We start from the raw sequence: 19,155 nt of genomic DNA on the forward strand, positions 1-19,155 counted from the left end.
GTGCAGTAAGACCTGGACAACTTCCAACCTTGAGTTGATACATGGCAAGTAGTATTGGTCCTACACAGGAGCTAGGCAATGACCATCTCAATTAGAGAGAATCTAACCAACTCTCCATGAGATTCATAATAAAATTAACACCACTGAATTCTGCATCTCCTGGAGGTTACCATTGATCCAAAATTGAACTGGATCAGTCATACAAATACTGTGGCTACAAGAACAGATCAGTTGCCTTGGAACCCTGCAGCAATTAACTAACCTCAAGACCCTAAAGTTTGTTCACCATCTACAAAGCATAATTCAGGAATGTGATGGATTAGTCTCCATTTGCCCCGTTGAGTGCAGCTTCAACAATAATTAAGAAACTTAAAAATATACAGGACAGTGATCTATTGGCACTCCATTCATCACTTTCAACATTCATTACCTCCACTATTGATGCACAGTTGTTGCAATGTGTACCATTTACAGGATACTCTGCAGCAACTTAACAAGATTCCTTCAACAGTATCTCCCAAGCCTTCAACTTCTACCAGCTAGGACAAGAGCAGCAGAAGCACTGGAGCAGATCTACTTGCAGGTTCCCTTCAAAGCCCCACACCATCCTGACTTGCTGTATTGCTGTTACGTCAGAATCCAGGGACTCCCTATTTGTCAGCCCTGTGGATGCATCTACCCTCATGGGCTGCAAAGTTTCAGGTGCAGCTCGCCACCACCTTTTCAACCTCTGTTAAGGATGGACATGCTGGCCTTGCTAGCATGCTTGCATCCTGTGAAATTATGAATTTGTGTTTTCTGTACAACGATTCCAAATCATAGATATGAGAGTTTTAACAATGTAAAAAGTTTAAGTGCTGCATATGATTGTTCACATCTTTGCAACCCAGCAAAGGGACTCAATGTTGTGAATGTTTTTGCAGGTTGATCGATTCATGTTTGAAGGCGTTGAGATCACACTGATACCATCCTGTGCTGTCTTCATTACCATGAACCCTGGCTATGCTGGTCGCACAGAGTTACCTGATAATCTTAAGGTAGGCAAAGTCGATTTTGCTGAAGCTCCTCGATGCTGCCTGAATTGCTGTGCTCTTCCAGCACCATTGATCCAAATCTGGTTTCCAGCATCTGCAGTCATTGTTTTTACCTACGAAAGTTTTATTAGCGACATCTTCTAGATTAGACATTTTGCATGCCACCTGTAATACATGAAAGACAATATAACAGAAATTATATATAGGCTGGTAGGGTGAGCTGGAGTGAGGTGAGTGAAAGCTCATGAGGAGCATGAAAGTTAAAAGAGATGTTGGATTACATTACATGTTTCTGTGTTGCAAATTCTATGTGGCCCAGATCTTGCAGTCTCCAGATTGTATGAGACCTGATATACAAACCAGGGTGTGAATCAGGACCCTATGAAAGTCCTGATGTGCTGAACCCCCAAAGGGTAATTCCCTTGTATTCTGAGACCATCTGAAAATATTCTTGACTTTGATTAAAATTTGGTTGCTTTGAACAGTTCCAATCTACTTACCTGGATAATTGTCCATTCTGACTAAATGTTAGACAGAAAAATCCCAGTCCAACTCCTACTTAACTTTACAACTGGCACCTTTCTTGACACCCAAGCAATCAATCACATTGATCTCACCTCCCCCATTTCCCTGCCAATATCTCACGCCAACTCGGCTAATCCCTTGATCTCTTCCAACTTTTTAAAATTTCACTCACAGGATGAGGGTGTTGCTGGCCAAGCCCAGCATTTATTACTCATCCCAAATTGCCCAGAGGGCAGTTAAAACAGTGGATCTGGAGTCACATGTAGACCAGACTTGGTCAGAATGGGAGATTCCTTCCCAAAAGGATATTATTGAACCAGATGGGTTTTTCCAACAATTGACAATGGATTCATGGTCATTGTTAGACCCTTACTTCCAGAATTTACTGAGTTAAAATTACACCGTCAGCCGGGGCGTGATTCCAGCTTGGGTCCCCTGTCTATCCTCTGGATTAACAGTCTCGTGATAATATCTTTAGGCCATTGCCTCCCTACATCCTTTAGTGCATGAACATTCCCATAATTTCTCCTGACCTGATTACATTTTCTGACCTGACTAGCCTCCGTCACCTGGCTAATCCTTGATCTGACTATGCCCTGACCATCTCCAAACAATGTGACTACTCCCAATTTACCCATCCTATCTGCTATTCTACTATACTGCCATTGCCAAACTACCTACCTGATACCCATCTCCAAGCCTACTGACCTGGCATTCTACCAATCTTCAATCCTACCCTCCTGCCACCCAACCCATCTGCCACCATAATCCCTTTCCATTCTGCCAATATTTGTATTTATCATGCTACCTATCTGCCATCATTCCCACTTATACACCAACCTGTTTGAAAAATAGTGTATCTTAAACAGAAAAAGAACATAGTTATTGTTTTTGTATATTTTTATTTACTGCTATACATCTAAAATTGGAATATATAAAGTATATGCAAAATCCAGCAATCACCCTCCAACATTTTCACAACCTACAGTCAGACTCCACCACCAAAAACCTATTTCCCTCCCCATCCATGTCTGCATTCCGTAGGGTCTGTTTCCTCTGCGACTCCCTTGTTAGGTCCACACTCCTCACCAAGTCCCTCTCCCTGGCACCTTCCCCTGCTGCTGTAAGAGGTGCAAAATCTTTGGCCACGCCTCATCCATCATCTCAGTCCAAGGCCCCAAAGGATCATTCCAAATCTGGCAGAGATTTACTTGTACGTCCTCCAACCACATTTATTGCATCCAAGTGCTCTTGATGTGGTGTCCTCTACATTGGAGAGGCCAAGCACAAACTCACAGGATGGTTCAGGGGACATCTCCGATCCATACGCACCAACCAACCACACCTTCCAGTAGCCATTTCCAGGCCACCTCCCACTCCTCTGAGGATATATCCATCCTGGACCTCCTCCACCACTGACACAACCGGAGGAGGAACACCTCATTTTCCACCTCAGCAGCCTACAACCACATAGCATGAACACTGAATTCACCAGTTTCCAAATCTCCCCTCCTGTATCTCATCGTAGATCCAAACCTCCAACTCAGATCTGTTCTCTTGACCTAACCTACCTGTCCATCTTGCTTCCCACCTATCCACTTCACACTTCCCATCGACCCATCACATCACCTCCTACCTTCACCCACCTATTGCCATCACAGCTACCTTTACCCTAGTCCCACGCCTCCACTCCTATTTATTTCTTAGTCCCCTTCTCACCCCCAGACCTGAAGAAGGGTTATACCAGACTCTCATGCTCCGTGAATGCTGCCTGACCTGCTGTGCTTTTTTCAGTGCAGTGCCATGCTTTATCAACTCTGACTCTCCAGCATCTGCAGTCCTCACTTTCTCCTAGTCTGTGCTATTATTATGGACACTGCATCTTTAACAGAAATGGAACATAAACAGTGTCTTCACATATTTACATAACATTGTATCTTAACTAGAACTGGAATTTGTACGTAATTAGCATTGAGCATTGCTGTAAAAAAGAGACATGCTGTTGAAGCCTTGCATTCATACACAGTTCAGGACCGAAGCAAAAACGCCTAACATAGTCATAGAGATGTACAGCACGGAAACAGAGCACAGCCATTGATTCTTGTTTATCCATGGTTAATGGTACTTCATCAAAGAACTCCAAGAAATTTGTTAACTGTGATTACATGTGACTTTGCCTGATTACCTTGACTTTTTTCTTAGTGCCTGCTAATAATAGCTTCTAAAAAAAACCCCTATGACAGACCAAATTGACTTGTTTTTCTCCTGCAATAAAAATAGAAAGTTCTGGAGAAAATGTACAGGTTATGTATCATTTTGGAGAGAAATAGATTTAACATTCGAGTCTGATATGAAGCTTCTTCAGTTCTGCTACTTACCATTTAAGATAGGGGTTGGATATTATTGTCAGCATGCCACTGTCAAGTCAAAGAGGATAGCCTTCACTCAGGAGGTCCCAACATAATAAGTCAAAGGCAGCCTCTGATCCCAGTTCAGACACTCTCTGAGGCAGTCGGCATCAAGATCCTCTCCTGCTCACTGCCAAATGATGCGCAGCAAGCCACCCATCTTAAAACTTTTGACCTTATTGTGGGTTATTGTCCTCCTGTGATGAGAAAGAGATGGGTGTCACTGTTTGTGTAGATCGGAAAGCATCCCAAGTGAGAGTGATAGATCATGACCTCTGATAGAAGGTGGGGGGCAGTAGCAGAGAAAGCTTAAGTGTGAGATATTAGAGAGAAGAGGTAGAACTTATGCTGACAGAATGGAGAAGGACATGCACCTTTTTACGTGTATTTCTCTAGGTGGCTTAGACAGCTTTAACCCAGATTACAACTTCCGAGGAGCCTGTTTTTGTGGCCTCCATGCTAGTTCTGGGGGGAACAGGAAGTCCCTCCTGTGCACACCCTTTTCAGCAAGACCTCAGGATCATGCCTGGAAAGTGGGTCACTGATTTCCTCTATCTGCCATGTCTAGGGCAAATATCAGCAATTGTGCAGGGCAATTCCAGACTGACAGTTTTTAAAGATGGTGTGGGTGAAAGAAATGTCAGTGAATTCCCGGATATCTGCTGAGTGGTGTGATGTTCTGGTGCATGGTAAAATGAGGCAGAAATTGGATGTGAAAGACATCGGGGCAGGGTAGATAATTAATGAGTCGAGTTTGGTAAGATCGGGCAAGAAATCTTGCTGCCATATGGCAAGAAGTCCTCCAAAATCTTGATGCATCTATGACATCATCAAAAAAACATAAACTGCAGCTCAAAGAAAGGAGAATACAAGAGTAAGTTAGTGTATAGGTGTCCAAATGTGAAAAGAATTATATTATCTCAAGTAAAAGTTGACCAATCAAAGGTAGGAATAAAGAAATTAAGGGAACAGTAAATTAAAATATTGCATTCAATATTTTAATTCAGCAGAAGGGACATTATTCCTTTGAAACTATCTGAAATTTCCAGGATTTGCACATGTATCCCCAAGTTGCTGTCTGTGATTCTATGCTTCTCTAGAGGATGTGCTGTTGAAGTGCTGTTAGACTACAATCAAATAGAAATTAACAAGGTCCAAAATTCCACTCTTACATTCTTATTCCTGCTGTAAAAATTCTTGAAAAAGTTACATCCTGTTGGCTGAAGTATTACTAGATTTTTAACAGCATTCTAAGTTCACAATTATTGACAAGCAGTTCCACTGGTCCTGTGAAAGTAATTTTATATTCATCTAATGTCAGGTATCACCACTATAGGAAATTTCACATCTTTCAATGCAGTTTTATCAAGCAATGTTAAGACAGCTTAGCTTCTACCATAATCACATGTCTATTTTGCAATAATTTATTTCATTACCGATAAAATGTAGAACTTCAGAGTGAAGGACTTCAGCAATATGTATTTCCTAGATTGCTGTCTGAGAGAATACTTCATTCTGATTGTTTCCTTGATTACATCACTGTTGAATATCCAGAAATCTCCTTGACCTTGTTCTATATTCAAAATAAAATTGGGAAAGATGTGGTCTGTGCCACGGGGATTGCTTTATTTCTGTGGGCATCTTTCTTTGAGATCAATGATGCTTTTCCACTGACAGCAAATTCCAGCAATAAGCCAGAATCATGGCATGGAAAACAGAAGGTGCAAGAAATGAAAACAATGTAGCACTACAGAGATAGTGGAACAGGGGATATATTTTGAGAGACTTCTCGATGGAGGAGCCGTTTGGAATAAGTTAACAATGATATAGAGAGTTGGAGTCAGTTTGGTGCGAACAGAATTAATGGAATTTGTAAGCATCAGGTAATCAGGATGGCAGAGTTTTAATGAATTACTTAGGTAGGATAGAAATTGGGAGCATGTCATAATGAATTGGTGAAGCTGAGTTTGGAGATGATAAGTCATCAAAAAAAAAGGTTCAATGAAGGGGTGAGCTTGCAATGGAGGCAAGCAAATTTACTGGTCAAAACAGGACACTGGTGATAAAGCAGAATTTTGAGTTTGAAGTTGAACACCAACTAGGAAAGCAGGTTGCCATGTTGTTGGGCACAGTCTAAGCAAACAACAATCTAGTCTACTGTATTCAGTCCTCACAATGTGGTTTTCTCTACATTGGAGAAATGAAACATAAACTGGGTGACTGTTTTGTAGAACACCTGTGTTCTTTTGTAAAAAAGGCCATGAGCTTCCAGTTGCCTGTCACTACAACACACATCTCTGTCTCAGGCTTACTGCAGTACTCCAGCAATGCTCAGCACAAGCTGGAAAAACAGCATCTCATTTTCCACTTGGGAACTTTACACCCTTCAGGAGATGGAATTCAACAATTTTAGGCCTTGAGGCACCTTCTCCCATGTCCTTACCCCAACACCCATACACCAAGCCTTGTTATCATCTGATCTGCCATTACACACAATTAATGTTGGTTAGTAATTGACCCTATTAGTAGCTATTTGTTCTTCTAAGCTGACTATTATCTACTCCTATGTCTGTCCAACTATTCTTCTCTCTCTTTGGGCTCTATCTTCCCCGATCATTTACTCCTTACCTCCTCCCCTTACCCTATCGTCTGCATAAAAAGCAATTTCTTCCTAGCTACCATCAGTTCTGAAGAAAGGTAACTGGAACCAAAATGCCATCTCTGATTTCTCTCCACAGATGCTGCCAGATCTGCTGAGCTTTTCCACCATTGTCTGTTTTTGTTCCATCTAAGATGCAGAGTTGGGGATAGTAGTGTCGCTGTAAGCATTGCCAAGTTTAAACAAGTAGATTGATTAGATAGCAAAGGTCTGAGTTGAGGATTGGGAGCCAGAGAGCAAAGTTAGGTGTTATCAACAGATATGGAAGCTTGACCCGATGCTTTGGTGACGGCATTAAAAGCTAACTTGTTAACAGAAAATAAGACTAAGCTAACAATGGAAGCTTAAAAACAGGAAGTAATTGTGGAAAAGCAGGAGGATAACCCATTACAAAGAACAGTACAGACAGGTAGAGTGAAACACAGTGTACTACAGAGAAAGATGATGTTAGTACTGAAGAAGTGAATATTTTATAGCACTTGCATGGCACATGAATCATGTCCTATATAAATAGGTGAAAGTAAAACGACTTTGCTTCTGTACGTCATCTTTGTAACAAATTTGTAACATGATCGAAAATAGTAAATAAAAATATAAATTGGTCCACTCTGAAAATTTTGACATTGCAGTCCCTACACTGTGTCACAGTTTCAGACAGTACTGCAGGCCTACTACAATGTAATTATTGTAGATGATGTTCTCAACATTAACTCCTCAAAAACAAGCAGAAGGAGAGGTTAAAAATTAGAACAAGGAGAACAGATCCTCAATCCACTATGTGTCCACCTCCTGCCATTTTTATAATGGTAAGTTCTGCATACACTTGTAGCCTGCCTGGGGATACAGAATAATTAATTATCAATTTTAAATTAGTCTCTCAATTGCATTTGGAAACCTGATTTAAATTTAACAGCTATTGGCCAGGTTACCTGAGGCTTTAAGAAACCTGACAGTGAAATGGATGTAGAAACTACTGTCTTCAGAAAATTATTAACTGTCAGAGTGCTCTGAATTGTTCTTGCCAGGAAAATTGTATTCCCTTTGCCACTTCAACAAAAACTATAACATCCTTTTTGTCTATCACAGCTTGTCTTCATTGAACACTCCCCTAAGTCCCCTTCAGACCCAGTAGTCCCTGGCTGGAGTCTTCCTGCAGACTTTTTCACCTCGCAGCTAGCCTGTCAGCTTGCTGACTGCTAGGTGAGAAACTGATGTAATAAAATCTCCTGCTGTAATAAAAGCCTATCCTAACTCTGGGTTTTAAGGGTGACCCCACTACCACACTCCATCACTCCATTCTCTTCTCCCTATAAATTTTGGGGTCAAAATGTTAATTACATTTACTTTTCAAGAGCAGCAATTAGTTCCCAATTAGTCAAAGTCACCAGTTTAGGGATTTAATTTATGTTGTATTCCATTGTGTTCTGTTCTTGCTCTATGGTTTGAAATGTATTTTCCGTGTTTGTTGAATGGTAATAGGTTTCCTGTTGTTTAGGCTTTGTTTAGGCCAGTAGCCATGATGGTCCCTGACTACGCCATGATTGCTGAGATTTCTCTGTATTCCTTTGGGTTTAGCAACGCCAAAGTTCTCGCGAAGAAAATCACCTCAACTTTCAAACTATCCTCTGAGCAACTCAGTTCACAGGTAACTTAGAAGTTTAAAAGTAACAGTATTCTCTTTGCAATCTAATATTTAAGCATATCTTTATACTTGTTATTGGACCTAGTTGGAAATACATTGGATTACCTCATCAAAAGTTATATTTCTTTAAAAATTGTTGAGTAATAATATAGATTGACATTCAAGGTACCCAAATATGTCATTAAGCCATCTGTATTTGAGACCATCATGATGAAGGTGGTGTCCCTGCCTCTGTGCCAGAATCCCTTGTTCAAGACTAGGAACGTGCAGTCATGGTGTGGCCAGACTTGAGTATCAATCTGCAACCAATCCACCAATTAGACTTTAACAATAAGAGTGGCTCCTGATCAGATGCATGATGAAAAAAATTGGAGCCCCTTCCATCACTATTCACTTTCTCCAGATACCTAATGTTGCAACATCAACAGGCACTCCCTGGGGGGAGCTAGTTGGATCAGTTAACTGGATGGCTGATTTGGATGAAATTGGTATTTGGTCACCATTTCAACAAGGGTGGATTTGGAAGTGCATCTTTGCCCTATACATGGTGAAGATGGTGGCGCTATGGTTTGGATCTGCCTTTGGACAGAGGACCAAATAAAATAATAACAAAAGTGGTGCTCAGATCTTCTTGTTCCTAAATTGCACTTCTCTTTTAAACAATGGCAACATTTCCTTTGTGCTGGCATATACCATCATGGTGGCCATTGACTGCACAGTCATTGCAACTGACACTAATACTGAAAACAACAACAACCGACTGCACTTGGTAGGTCCACATACAGCATTTATGGCAGAACCTGTCTCCCTAAGTTTGGCCTCTTTAGCCATTAGCCTAGAAGCACCAAATATAGACACCTCATGTAAAAAGGATCTGTTTGCTGCATGTCTATCACCTTTCTTAAAGGGACCGGTGCTGGAATGATAAAAACACATGTTGCAGTATTATAAAGCCATTCAGTAGCTGTTCACAAGCTGCTGGGATGCAGCACTGTGGCTCCTCACTCTGCTTTTTCATCATGTTGTGCTCAATGCTGCCTGACCTGAAGAACACACAAAAAATATTAACTGGCTCCCTGACATTAGTGCATAAAGTTACTTTAATAAGGGTGTAAGCATTCAAAATGCCACAGGACTGCATTATTTGCTCTTAGTCTGCTTCAACCCAAAGACTAATTTTGGACTTACCTGGCCTCCTTGGTGTGATTGGACAGCAGTTGTCAATGTTCCCATTGCACTGGTGGGATCAGAACTATCTGCTTTACCAATTGGCTGGCATGGCTATCTAAAGTGGGATTTCCACCCAAGAGAGGGGAGAATTGAAACGATTGACGTTTCTCCTACTGTTAAACTGTCACATGCTCAAGGATTAAAGTACCCTGTAAAATCTAGACAAAACAAACAAAGAGCTTTAGATGCTAAAAATCAGAAACAAAATCAGAAATTGCTAGAAAACCTCAGCCAGTCCAGCAGCATCTGTGGAGAGACCGCAGAGTTTCCAGTGACCCTTCTTCAGAACTGTAAAACCTAGCCCAGTTTTTCAGATCAATAAACTTTGAGTAGAATGCAGCATCTATATTAAATTATTTTTGACCCTGAAATGCTTATTTATCTGTATGCGTCACTGTCCATTAATTCAGAGATTAGTGTGGGAATAGTTTTAAATGGATGCTTTAGTTGCAAATAAGCATAAAATAATGCAGAATAGTTTTGAGGGACTCAAAGAATTTCATGGCAAATAGGAATGCAGCACAATCTATGGTGTGAAGCTTACTAAGACTTATCTTCATTATTAATTGGTGTCTTTGCTACAGGATCATTATGACTTTGGAATGAGAGCTGTAAAAACTGTGATCTCAGCTGCAGGAAACCTGAAGAGGGAAAATCCAAATATGGATGAGGTACTAAAATTAATGAAGCAACATTCTAGTCATAAAATTGATTAATACTTCATCAGTTCTTAATCTCCAGAATTAGTAATTTCATAGAACAGAATCCCTACAGTGTGGAAACAGGCCATTTAGCCCAACAAGTCCAACCAACTCTGAAGAGTATCCTACCCAGACCCATTCCGCTCTGTATTACTCTACATTTCCTCCAACTAATGCACCTAGCCTACATATCCCTGAACACTGTGGGCAATTTAGCATGGCCAGTTCACCTAACCTGCACATCTTTGGACTGTGGGAGGAAACCAGAGCACCCGGAGGAAACCCACTCAGACATGGGGAGAATTGCAAACTCTCACTGACAGTCGCCCGAGGCTGGAATTGAATCCAGGTCCCTGGCACTGAGAGGCAGCAGGGCTAACCACTGAGGCACCAATGCAGCAAGTCAAAACAGCCTTTCCACATCCATCTTATCAAAACTTTCAAGAATCTCATATTGAGGCTGTTTTTTTATACTTCTCAACACCAGGAATAAATGCCCATTCAAATAATCTCTTCTCGAATATTAACATTCTCATCTCAGGAATCAATTTGTGAACCTTCATCATACCCTCAGCCAAAAATATCCTACCTTCGATGTGGAAAGTAAGACACAAGTACACCATCTCACCAAAGCCCTGTACAACTGCAGCAATATTTACTCTTACCTTTGTTTAAGAAAGGTCAAAATATCATTTGCTTCCTGGTTACTTGATGTATATGCATGATAAATGTGTTTCTTGCACAAAAGATCCAAATCCCACTGAATACCATTGAGTAGTATGTAACCAATTAATTTTCAGCTTTTCTAAGCTTTCTTTGAGTGATAAATCACATTTTTTTCCACATTATACTCCACCTATTATCTCTTATCCATTCACTGAGCATATTTATATCCTTTTGCAACCAGTGTGGACTCCACACAGCTCTCCCAACTTGCCGTCTGTCGCCAGCAGACCTGGATACATTATACTTCACTGGTACCTCCACTGATTTAATATAGATCATAAGAAATTCCTTACTAATTCCAATTTCTTGTCTATTAACCAAGCCTCTTTGTGAATATCTTACCCCCATTCCTTAAGCCCTTAACTTGTGCAACAACCTTTGTTAACACCTCTTCAAAGCAAAATATATCACTTTCACAGCTTTTCCATCATCAATTATGTTAGGTTTACCTTTACAAATCCTACTTAATTTATCACATGCAAATTTTCCTTTAATAAAACCATGCCAACCCCGCCTTTTCGTATTTTTGATTTTCTAAGTCTCTCAGCACTTACATGCCAACTGATGTCAAATTCTCATTTCTAAGCTCCATAATAACAGTACAATATGTACACCTACTAGGCAAGCAAACTCAAAGGAATCAACGTGGGAAAAAAACCCACTGAAATAGTAACCTAGCTGTGCTGAAAGCATTTAAGTTAGAGAACTCTACTGCACAAAGACACATTCCCATTCATTACAATGTAACATTTTAACCACAAAATCATTTATGACATTTAGAAATAACGTGGAATTACAAAATTGTTACGGTACAGAAGGCATTCAGCTCATTGTGCCAACCCCAGTTCTGTTAACTAATGCCAACCTCCTTCCTTTCCCCACATCAGTATGTACCATTTCTATCCACATATTCATCCATTAATCTCTTGAATGCCTCAGTTGAACCTGCCTACACCATATTTGTAGGCCGTGCATTCCATCCCTAATTACTCGCAATGCAAAAAAGTTTTTTCTCACATCAACCTTGCTTCGATAGCACATCGCTTTCAATCTGTGCCCCTTGCTCTTTTTCCATTTCCTGAGTGGGAACAGCTCCTCCCTATGTACTCGATCCAACCCACATATGATTGTGAAACCCTTTATGAAATCTCCTCTCAGCTTTCTTCTTGACAAGGAGAGCATAGTTTTATAGTCATATAGCATGGAAACAGACCTTCAGTTCAATTAGTGCACATTGAACCATGTGCCCAAACTAGTCCCACTTGCCTGTGCTTGGCCCACATTCCTTCATATTCATGTAATTATCCAAATATTTTTTAAATGTTGTAAATGTACCTGCATCCACCACTTCCTCTGGCATTTCATTCCACATACGAACCATTCTTTGTAAAAATGTTGCCCTCATGTCTTTTGAAATCTTTCTCCTCTCACCTTAAAAATATCCCCACTAGCTTTCAACTCAGCCACCTTCGGGAAAATACTGTTGCTATTCACCTTACATAAGCCCCTCATGATTTCGTAAATCTCTATAAGGCCATCCCTTAACCTCCTATGCGCCCGTGAAAAAGGTCCCAGCCTATTTTTGTAATTCAAACCCTCCATTCCTGGCAATATCCTAGTAAATCAAACTGACCTCATAACTGAAATTTCTCATTCTTGTAAATCACTCCTGCACTCTCTCTAGTGTATTCCCATCTTTTCTATAATGTGGCATAAATAATACTTCAGCTGACCTAACAAGTGTCTTGTACAATTTCAACGTCACTTCCTTGCTCTTGTTCTCAATGTCCCTATAAATATGTTAGAAATTGAATAATTGCTAGCCAGTAGGCATTTACAAATCAAAGAATAAGTAGTTAGAATAATAGGTTGTCAGAGAATATTTCATGCTGAAATGTTGGATGCATTGATTTACACATGACCACTGTTGCAAAAAAAGATCAGGCACTAGACCCAAATGTAGGTTTCTTGCGGTGCACTAGAAATGGACTTACTTTGATATTAGCAGGTATTAGAAGGGCCCAAAAATACTGAATCAGGATATGATTAAGTTGGGCATGCAACTTTTAATAATACCTCAATGAAAACTCCGGAAATCCAGGAAAAACATAAAGGACAGAGACCTGACGTCATTGGCTCTCTCTCCATTTTCTTTGGCATAGAGATAAGAACTGAATGTTTTTCAGGCACTTGAGAAACACATAGCAAAATGTTTTTCAATCATTTGGTAGGGTGAGACCTAGAGGAGTCATGATTTGGATATAGTGCCTCTGACTGGTATGTCAGATTCCCAACACCTTCTGTATGTACTGTTATTTTCAAAGTGAGGGTGAGGGAATTAAGCTGGAATCTGCTTGCCACTGAGCAACTGCCCATTAAGCTGCTTGAAGAGCTTAATAATGAGTTGCAGAAAGCAATTTCAGTTGGCATATTGCTGAACATGAATATCTTGTTGTATTTTGGTGCACAGCTGTTGGGGGTAATGCTTTTTCTGTGTAACATTTTTGGCAATAAGGTTATTGTCTCAGATAGCATGCAGTATGTTTTCATTGGGCCACTTCTTTAGTTTCCTGATGTACTGTCTCCTCTAGGCGAAAGTGAGGACTGCAGATGCTGGAGATTAGAGTCAAGTGAATGGTGCTGGAAAAGCATAGCAGATCATGCAGCTTCCGAGGAGCAGTAAAATCAACATTTCGGGCAAAAGCCCTTCATCAGGAAGGGTTTTTGCCTGAAACATTGATTTTCTGCTCCTTGGATGCTGCCTGACCTGCTGTGCTTTTCTAGCACCACACTCTTGACTCTACTGTCTCCTCTATACAGCCTGCAAATGGCAAGCCGAGTCAGGGCTACCATTAATCTTTGAGGTTTCTGCTCCACAGTAACTTTCCACCACCTGGCAGTACTTGGTGTCAATAATTAGGCATTGAACTCAATGCTAGTCTAATTGGAGCATGGGCATACAAAGAAAATAGAGATAGGTGCAGGAGTGGACTATTCAGCACTTTGAGCCTTCTCCAGCATTCAAAATGATCATTCCTGGTCATCTGATTCAGTACCCAATTTCTATCCATACTGTTTGAACCCTTTAGCTTTAAGAACTAAACCTAACTCCTTCTTGAAAACACAGATGTGGCATGGATTGAGATCTGAAACTTATGTGGAGATTGATTCCTGACCCTGAAAATCTCAGTCGTTGTATTGGAAAAACATATTTAACAATTATCATGCTAGTTAGGCCATTGTGAAAACTGGCTACCAGGACAGGGTGCCATTCTTACAATCTTATGTACTTCCATATCTATCAAAGAGGCATATATAGTCTTCCATAATTTTTAGGAAAAGAATATTTCATGCTGAATATTACATTATTGGATGCATTGTTTTACACCGTGACCCCTGCAGACCAACATATCAAGAAGATAACCTAGACCCTAACTTCTTATTTCAAGGCAAATTTAAGGTGCTGCATTCCAGATGTGATTTGATTAGTCAAACTACTAGACTTTAAGCAAAACACACTTTATTCTTACACCACAGTTAAAATACAAATAAAAAAGACCTAGCATAACTTTAATCCAATCAAAATACTTAACAAAATAATATAGTATTTAAATACTGCGCATCAACTGTTCCAATATAACCGCGTCTCATAAACACACTTTGGCATATGCAAATTCAGCAAAACAGATTTGTTCACTTGCTATCTTTTCCAGTATAGGAGAAATGAAAAAACGAAAACATGAATCTAACAATAGCGAGGGAACTTAAGCTTTTTACAGCAGCAGAGAGAAAACTGTGTCGAGCAGCTTCAACTCCAAAATCCCAACTTCAGTAACTGAAAGCAAAAATAAAACCCTGGTCTGAGTGGACCTGACTCCACCCACTCATGGTGTTTAATTTTAAAACATCCCAAGCTATTACTCTGCTTTCCATGCAGCAGACACCATATCACCAGATTTACAATACCCCTCTTCAAGAGTTAAAAATCACACAACACCAGGTTATAGTCCAACAGGTTTAATTGGAAGAGAACCAGGACAGAACAAATCTCTCTTAAAGGCATAGATCATCACACTGGTGAATCTGCATTGGATTGTGAAGGCCTGGAGACACTTCTTCACAAGGTAGCTTCAGAGACAAGGGTGTTTAGTCCTTCCCTTGGCACAGAAGTAGTGCTGAAAATGTAATGGCTTGTTTTAAATGGCAGTTTTCACTTCCAGTTAGCTAGTATTTTTCTCAAGCTTTTGGTTACTCAATCCAAATGGCTGCTAAGTTCTGAGACACAAAGTCTCACAACGTATTAACATTTCTGACCTACCCCAACTTATCCCAGTTAAATCAAAGTCATCAAGTTCACAAACATTTGTGATCATATTTTTCATTTTTTTAGAATTTAACATCCCTTTGTGCATCTGGGGAGTAAATATTATTACATTTCCCATCACTGTGCCCTAATTGTTTATCATAAGATGTCAGGCTTTTCTATCTGAAATTACTCCACAGAGGCTAGTACCCCGTCACCAAGTCACCCTTTATTTACATGTGGAGAATCCTTGACACTGACCCAGCTCCCTCAGAGCTAGCTGTCAGAGTGAGCAAGGTGTCTGACACTCCTGTTCATATCTGTCAGCCAGAGCTACCTGATTGAACCAGATTAAAATTCCCCATCAGGGAACTCATATTCTCTGAGGTCTGCCTGCTAACATCATTACAAGCACTACACTACCCCTTTTACTCCTGCTTTCTGCAATATTGTATTAGTTTTCACATAACACATCACTGCTATGGTTTAGAATTGAATGCGGTGTTGTATGATTGTTTATATAAACTAACTAAATAACTTCCAGTCAATATTTCTTGCAAATATGAAGACCACTATTTGGACCTACCATATAACAGCTATGTATCAAATCCATTAATGAACAGCAAAATATAAAGTCACTAAGAAATGTACTGTAGTTAGAGGTAAAACAATGCAATCCAATTTTAAAAAAATAAAATCTGTATTGTCTTTCAGGAGCTGATATGTCTGAGAGCTATTCGTGATGTGAATGTGCCCAAATTCCTACTAGATGATCTCAAACTCTTCAATGGTATTGTGTCTGATCTTTTCCCCAAGATCAAGGAAGAACCTGTTGACTATGGAATTCTGGAAGAGTCCATTCGAAAAATCTGTGTTAAGAAAATTCTAAAAGATGTTGATGGTCAGTTTTTTTTACATCAAAAGAAGAAATGTCTTTTAATGACTGGGAAGTAATATTTTGCAATATACAAAGAATTTATTGATGTAAAGTGAAACACCATCTCTAATTCATAATTGAAAATCTTTGTCATTTTTTCCAAATTCGACCCCAGATAGTTTGTGAGTCAGAAACCAAAAGAGCTTTCTTTGTGGATTCACACTTTCCATTACTATAGGAACTTTCTGCTGCTATGTTCATTACCACAATGTACAGATTTTCACACATACCTCCAAACTCATAAATGGGTAAATACCACCCACCCCCATTGTCAGTTTGGAATTTAACCAGTGCCTCTAGTCTGGTCCCTAAATACTTCCCCATTGTCTTCTTCACTATTATTCTTTATTAATTATTTTATATGATTGTAGACTTCCTAACTGTAACTGCCTATCTGTGAAGTGCAAGCTGAAAATGTTTGTTTCTTTATCCTATGCCTTCAAAACTGTCGCTATAACTGCTATGTCCTCCTCTTTTTATTACATCTGCCACATTTATCATTGATCTCTTGTAAATTTAGCGTATTCATCGTTCCTTACTTGTACATCTTTTCATAGAAATTTTAACCTGTGATGGCTTGGGAAACTGCCAATGTAGTTTTGAGATAATTAGCTTCTTTTCCTTTAAACGCCTATCTCTTGAAACCAATATTATTGTCTTAATATTTTGATAAAGATGGTAGATCTTGTTAAAAAGACACAATAATGTCAGAAATGTGTAAAACCTTTCAGACAGCCACCTCATCAGTAAGAGTATTTCACAGTTATATTTATGTTGATAAAATAATTTACACCAGCTATTTTACAGGGAATTGTCACTTTTTTGTGATGTCAGCATGTTGTCAGCCACAAACCTGAAGCAGTTAGAACTTTCAAATTTGTGAATTTTACTTTGGTCCTTATTATTGAAAGAATCTAGGTAACATTTTAATCTATCCACTCCACGCTCTGTGGATGTGTATCCATGGCACAATTCAACATGATTGAATGAGTCTGCAACTAAAACATTCATTGCTGGGTTGAAGCTTCTTGCAACTAGTATGATTTCTCTGCCCAAATCGGTATTATCTTCCTCCCATTCTTTTGTGTTAGTGTAGCTTTGAACACCTTCTTACTCTATTTAGGACAATTTATTGCTTAATGGCATTTTGACTTGCATCTAAAACACCCCAGGCAATTCTTGGGATTCAATCTTTTGTCATAGTTCCCCAATTCCAATTGTCTGTTGAAGTGCTAGAGGTATCTCTATCCTCACTCCTTTTCGTTATGATTTCATTTTCATAATTAGCATTTTCAGCCTATATAAGGACATTGCCATCATCAATGAATCCTACATTATTTCTGTTGTTGTTGAATTTGAGCCCCTGGGAATTATTCCTCTCTCTGGATTTATTTTTAAAAAGGCTTCTGACATCCTTTCAAAATTGCTTCTTGCTGAAATAATACCAGTTAATCCAAGAATGTCCAATATGAGCATAATCCAACAATTTAAAAACAAACACAGCCTAGAAATCTCCAAACAGATTTTTTTTGTATCTTGATTTTTGTTCTGTTAAATTCCATTTTGTTTGCTTCTATGGAATAATTATCTGGCTTTTTAAATTTATCAAAGTCTGTCTCTGCCTTTTTAACCATTTAACAGATAATTTTTATTTTGTCCAGAATTTTATCCATAAATTTTAAAAGATTATCCAAACATTCCTCCATGGAGCCCCTGACCATACAGTATCTTAGTTTTCTTTGGTAAGGACATAACCTGTCCATATATCTGCTTCATTTTTCCATTGGCCATGATGTTCAACTTCACAGAACATCAGTGGGAAATCACACCCTTATTTGAGATGACCTGAAAGCAACTCAAATTACATCTTTTTATATGAAGAAAACTCAGTTAATAATCTTCATCTTTTGGGCAACCATCCTCTACAACTGATATCAAATAGGATCCAAATCAATTGGTGAGACCATCTCCAAGAAACTTTTGTGGATCAAGACTATCAATCACTCAATCTTACAAATCCTCCCCTTTTAAATCCACCCAGTCAATTAATCAAATCAGTTAAACCCCAATCACCTGCTTAACTTCTTGTTATACTTTTCGTTGACTGTGAATGATCCAGGTTGTGCCTTTTTGTTGACTTGGGTTTTAAAAGGGCTTACCTGTGGGCACAGTTTGACATAAACCTAGATCAGATATATTATTGAAGTAAAGAGGGATTTTCCCACTTGTTTGCCTCAGTTTGGAGGATTAACATTGCCTTGGAATCCTTGTAAATGAGTGCACAGAAAATAAGACACTGTAGCCTGCACCTAGCTCCGACTGAACAGATACTGTTAGGTTACTACAGTGAGAAAACTGCAGGCAGGGGCTAATTCTGTTTCGTTTATTCACATATTTCTCTCAAAATACAGGTCATTCTGTTATAACGTGCATTTCATCAATGCAAATTTGCTGTAATGCTATTGATGAATTGGGGATGCTGTTTTTACAGCATGAACTTTTAAAACGTGTGTTGGCTTTAATGCGATTACAACGCTAACACTTTAAGCACTGTTTCCATATGGACTTTTCCATAAGGCAGGGCTGCATAAGAATGCAATCATCATGTTATAGAAGAACTGACTGTATATAAAATACAAATCAACATGTAATGTTCTCTAATCTCCATGGAAAATTAGAAGACCCAATCCCTGAAAAGCCTACAATTACTTTAATTTTCCTGCCCTCCCAGGATATCCGTGGTCTAGCCACGAACATGATCTGCATCTACACCAAAGGGAAATTGGCAGTCTCTTTCTTGCCAATTTTTCTTGCCAATCAGGAAGAGGAGGGGGAAGAGGTGGGCAGTATAATCTCCCTACTTGGGGAAAACATTAATTCCCAGGGGCCTTCATGGAATCTGTCAATAGAGTCATAGAGATGTACAGCATGGAAACAGACCCTTCAATCCAACCCATCCATGCCAACCAGATATCCCAATCCAATCTAGT

At 39.4% G+C, this 19,155-nt stretch overlaps 1 protein-coding gene across 2 annotated transcripts in view; it reads left to right on the forward strand.

Moving 5' to 3' along the window:
• dnah1 (dynein, axonemal, heavy chain 1) overlaps nt 1–19,155 on the forward strand; it is a 422,195-nt gene that overhangs the window by 183,447 nt on the left and 219,593 nt on the right. For both annotated transcript variants that reach the window (XM_043708503.2, XM_087994517.1), the window contains 4 exons: nt 924–1,037; nt 8,122–8,271; nt 10,083–10,169; nt 15,943–16,129. In XM_043708503.2, coding sequence (XP_043564438.2) covers nt 924–1,037; nt 8,122–8,271; nt 10,083–10,169; nt 15,943–16,129 — 538 coding nt within the window. The remainder of the gene's footprint in view (nt 1–923; nt 1,038–8,121; nt 8,272–10,082; nt 10,170–15,942; nt 16,130–19,155) is intronic.

Source organism: Chiloscyllium plagiosum, unplaced genomic scaffold (genome assembly GCF_037043375.1).
Source record: "Chiloscyllium plagiosum isolate Xiang-an unplaced genomic scaffold, Cpla_swu_hap1 HiC_scaffold_14, whole genome shotgun sequence".
NCBI classification, from domain to species: domain Eukaryota; kingdom Metazoa; phylum Chordata; class Chondrichthyes; order Orectolobiformes; family Hemiscylliidae; genus Chiloscyllium; species Chiloscyllium plagiosum.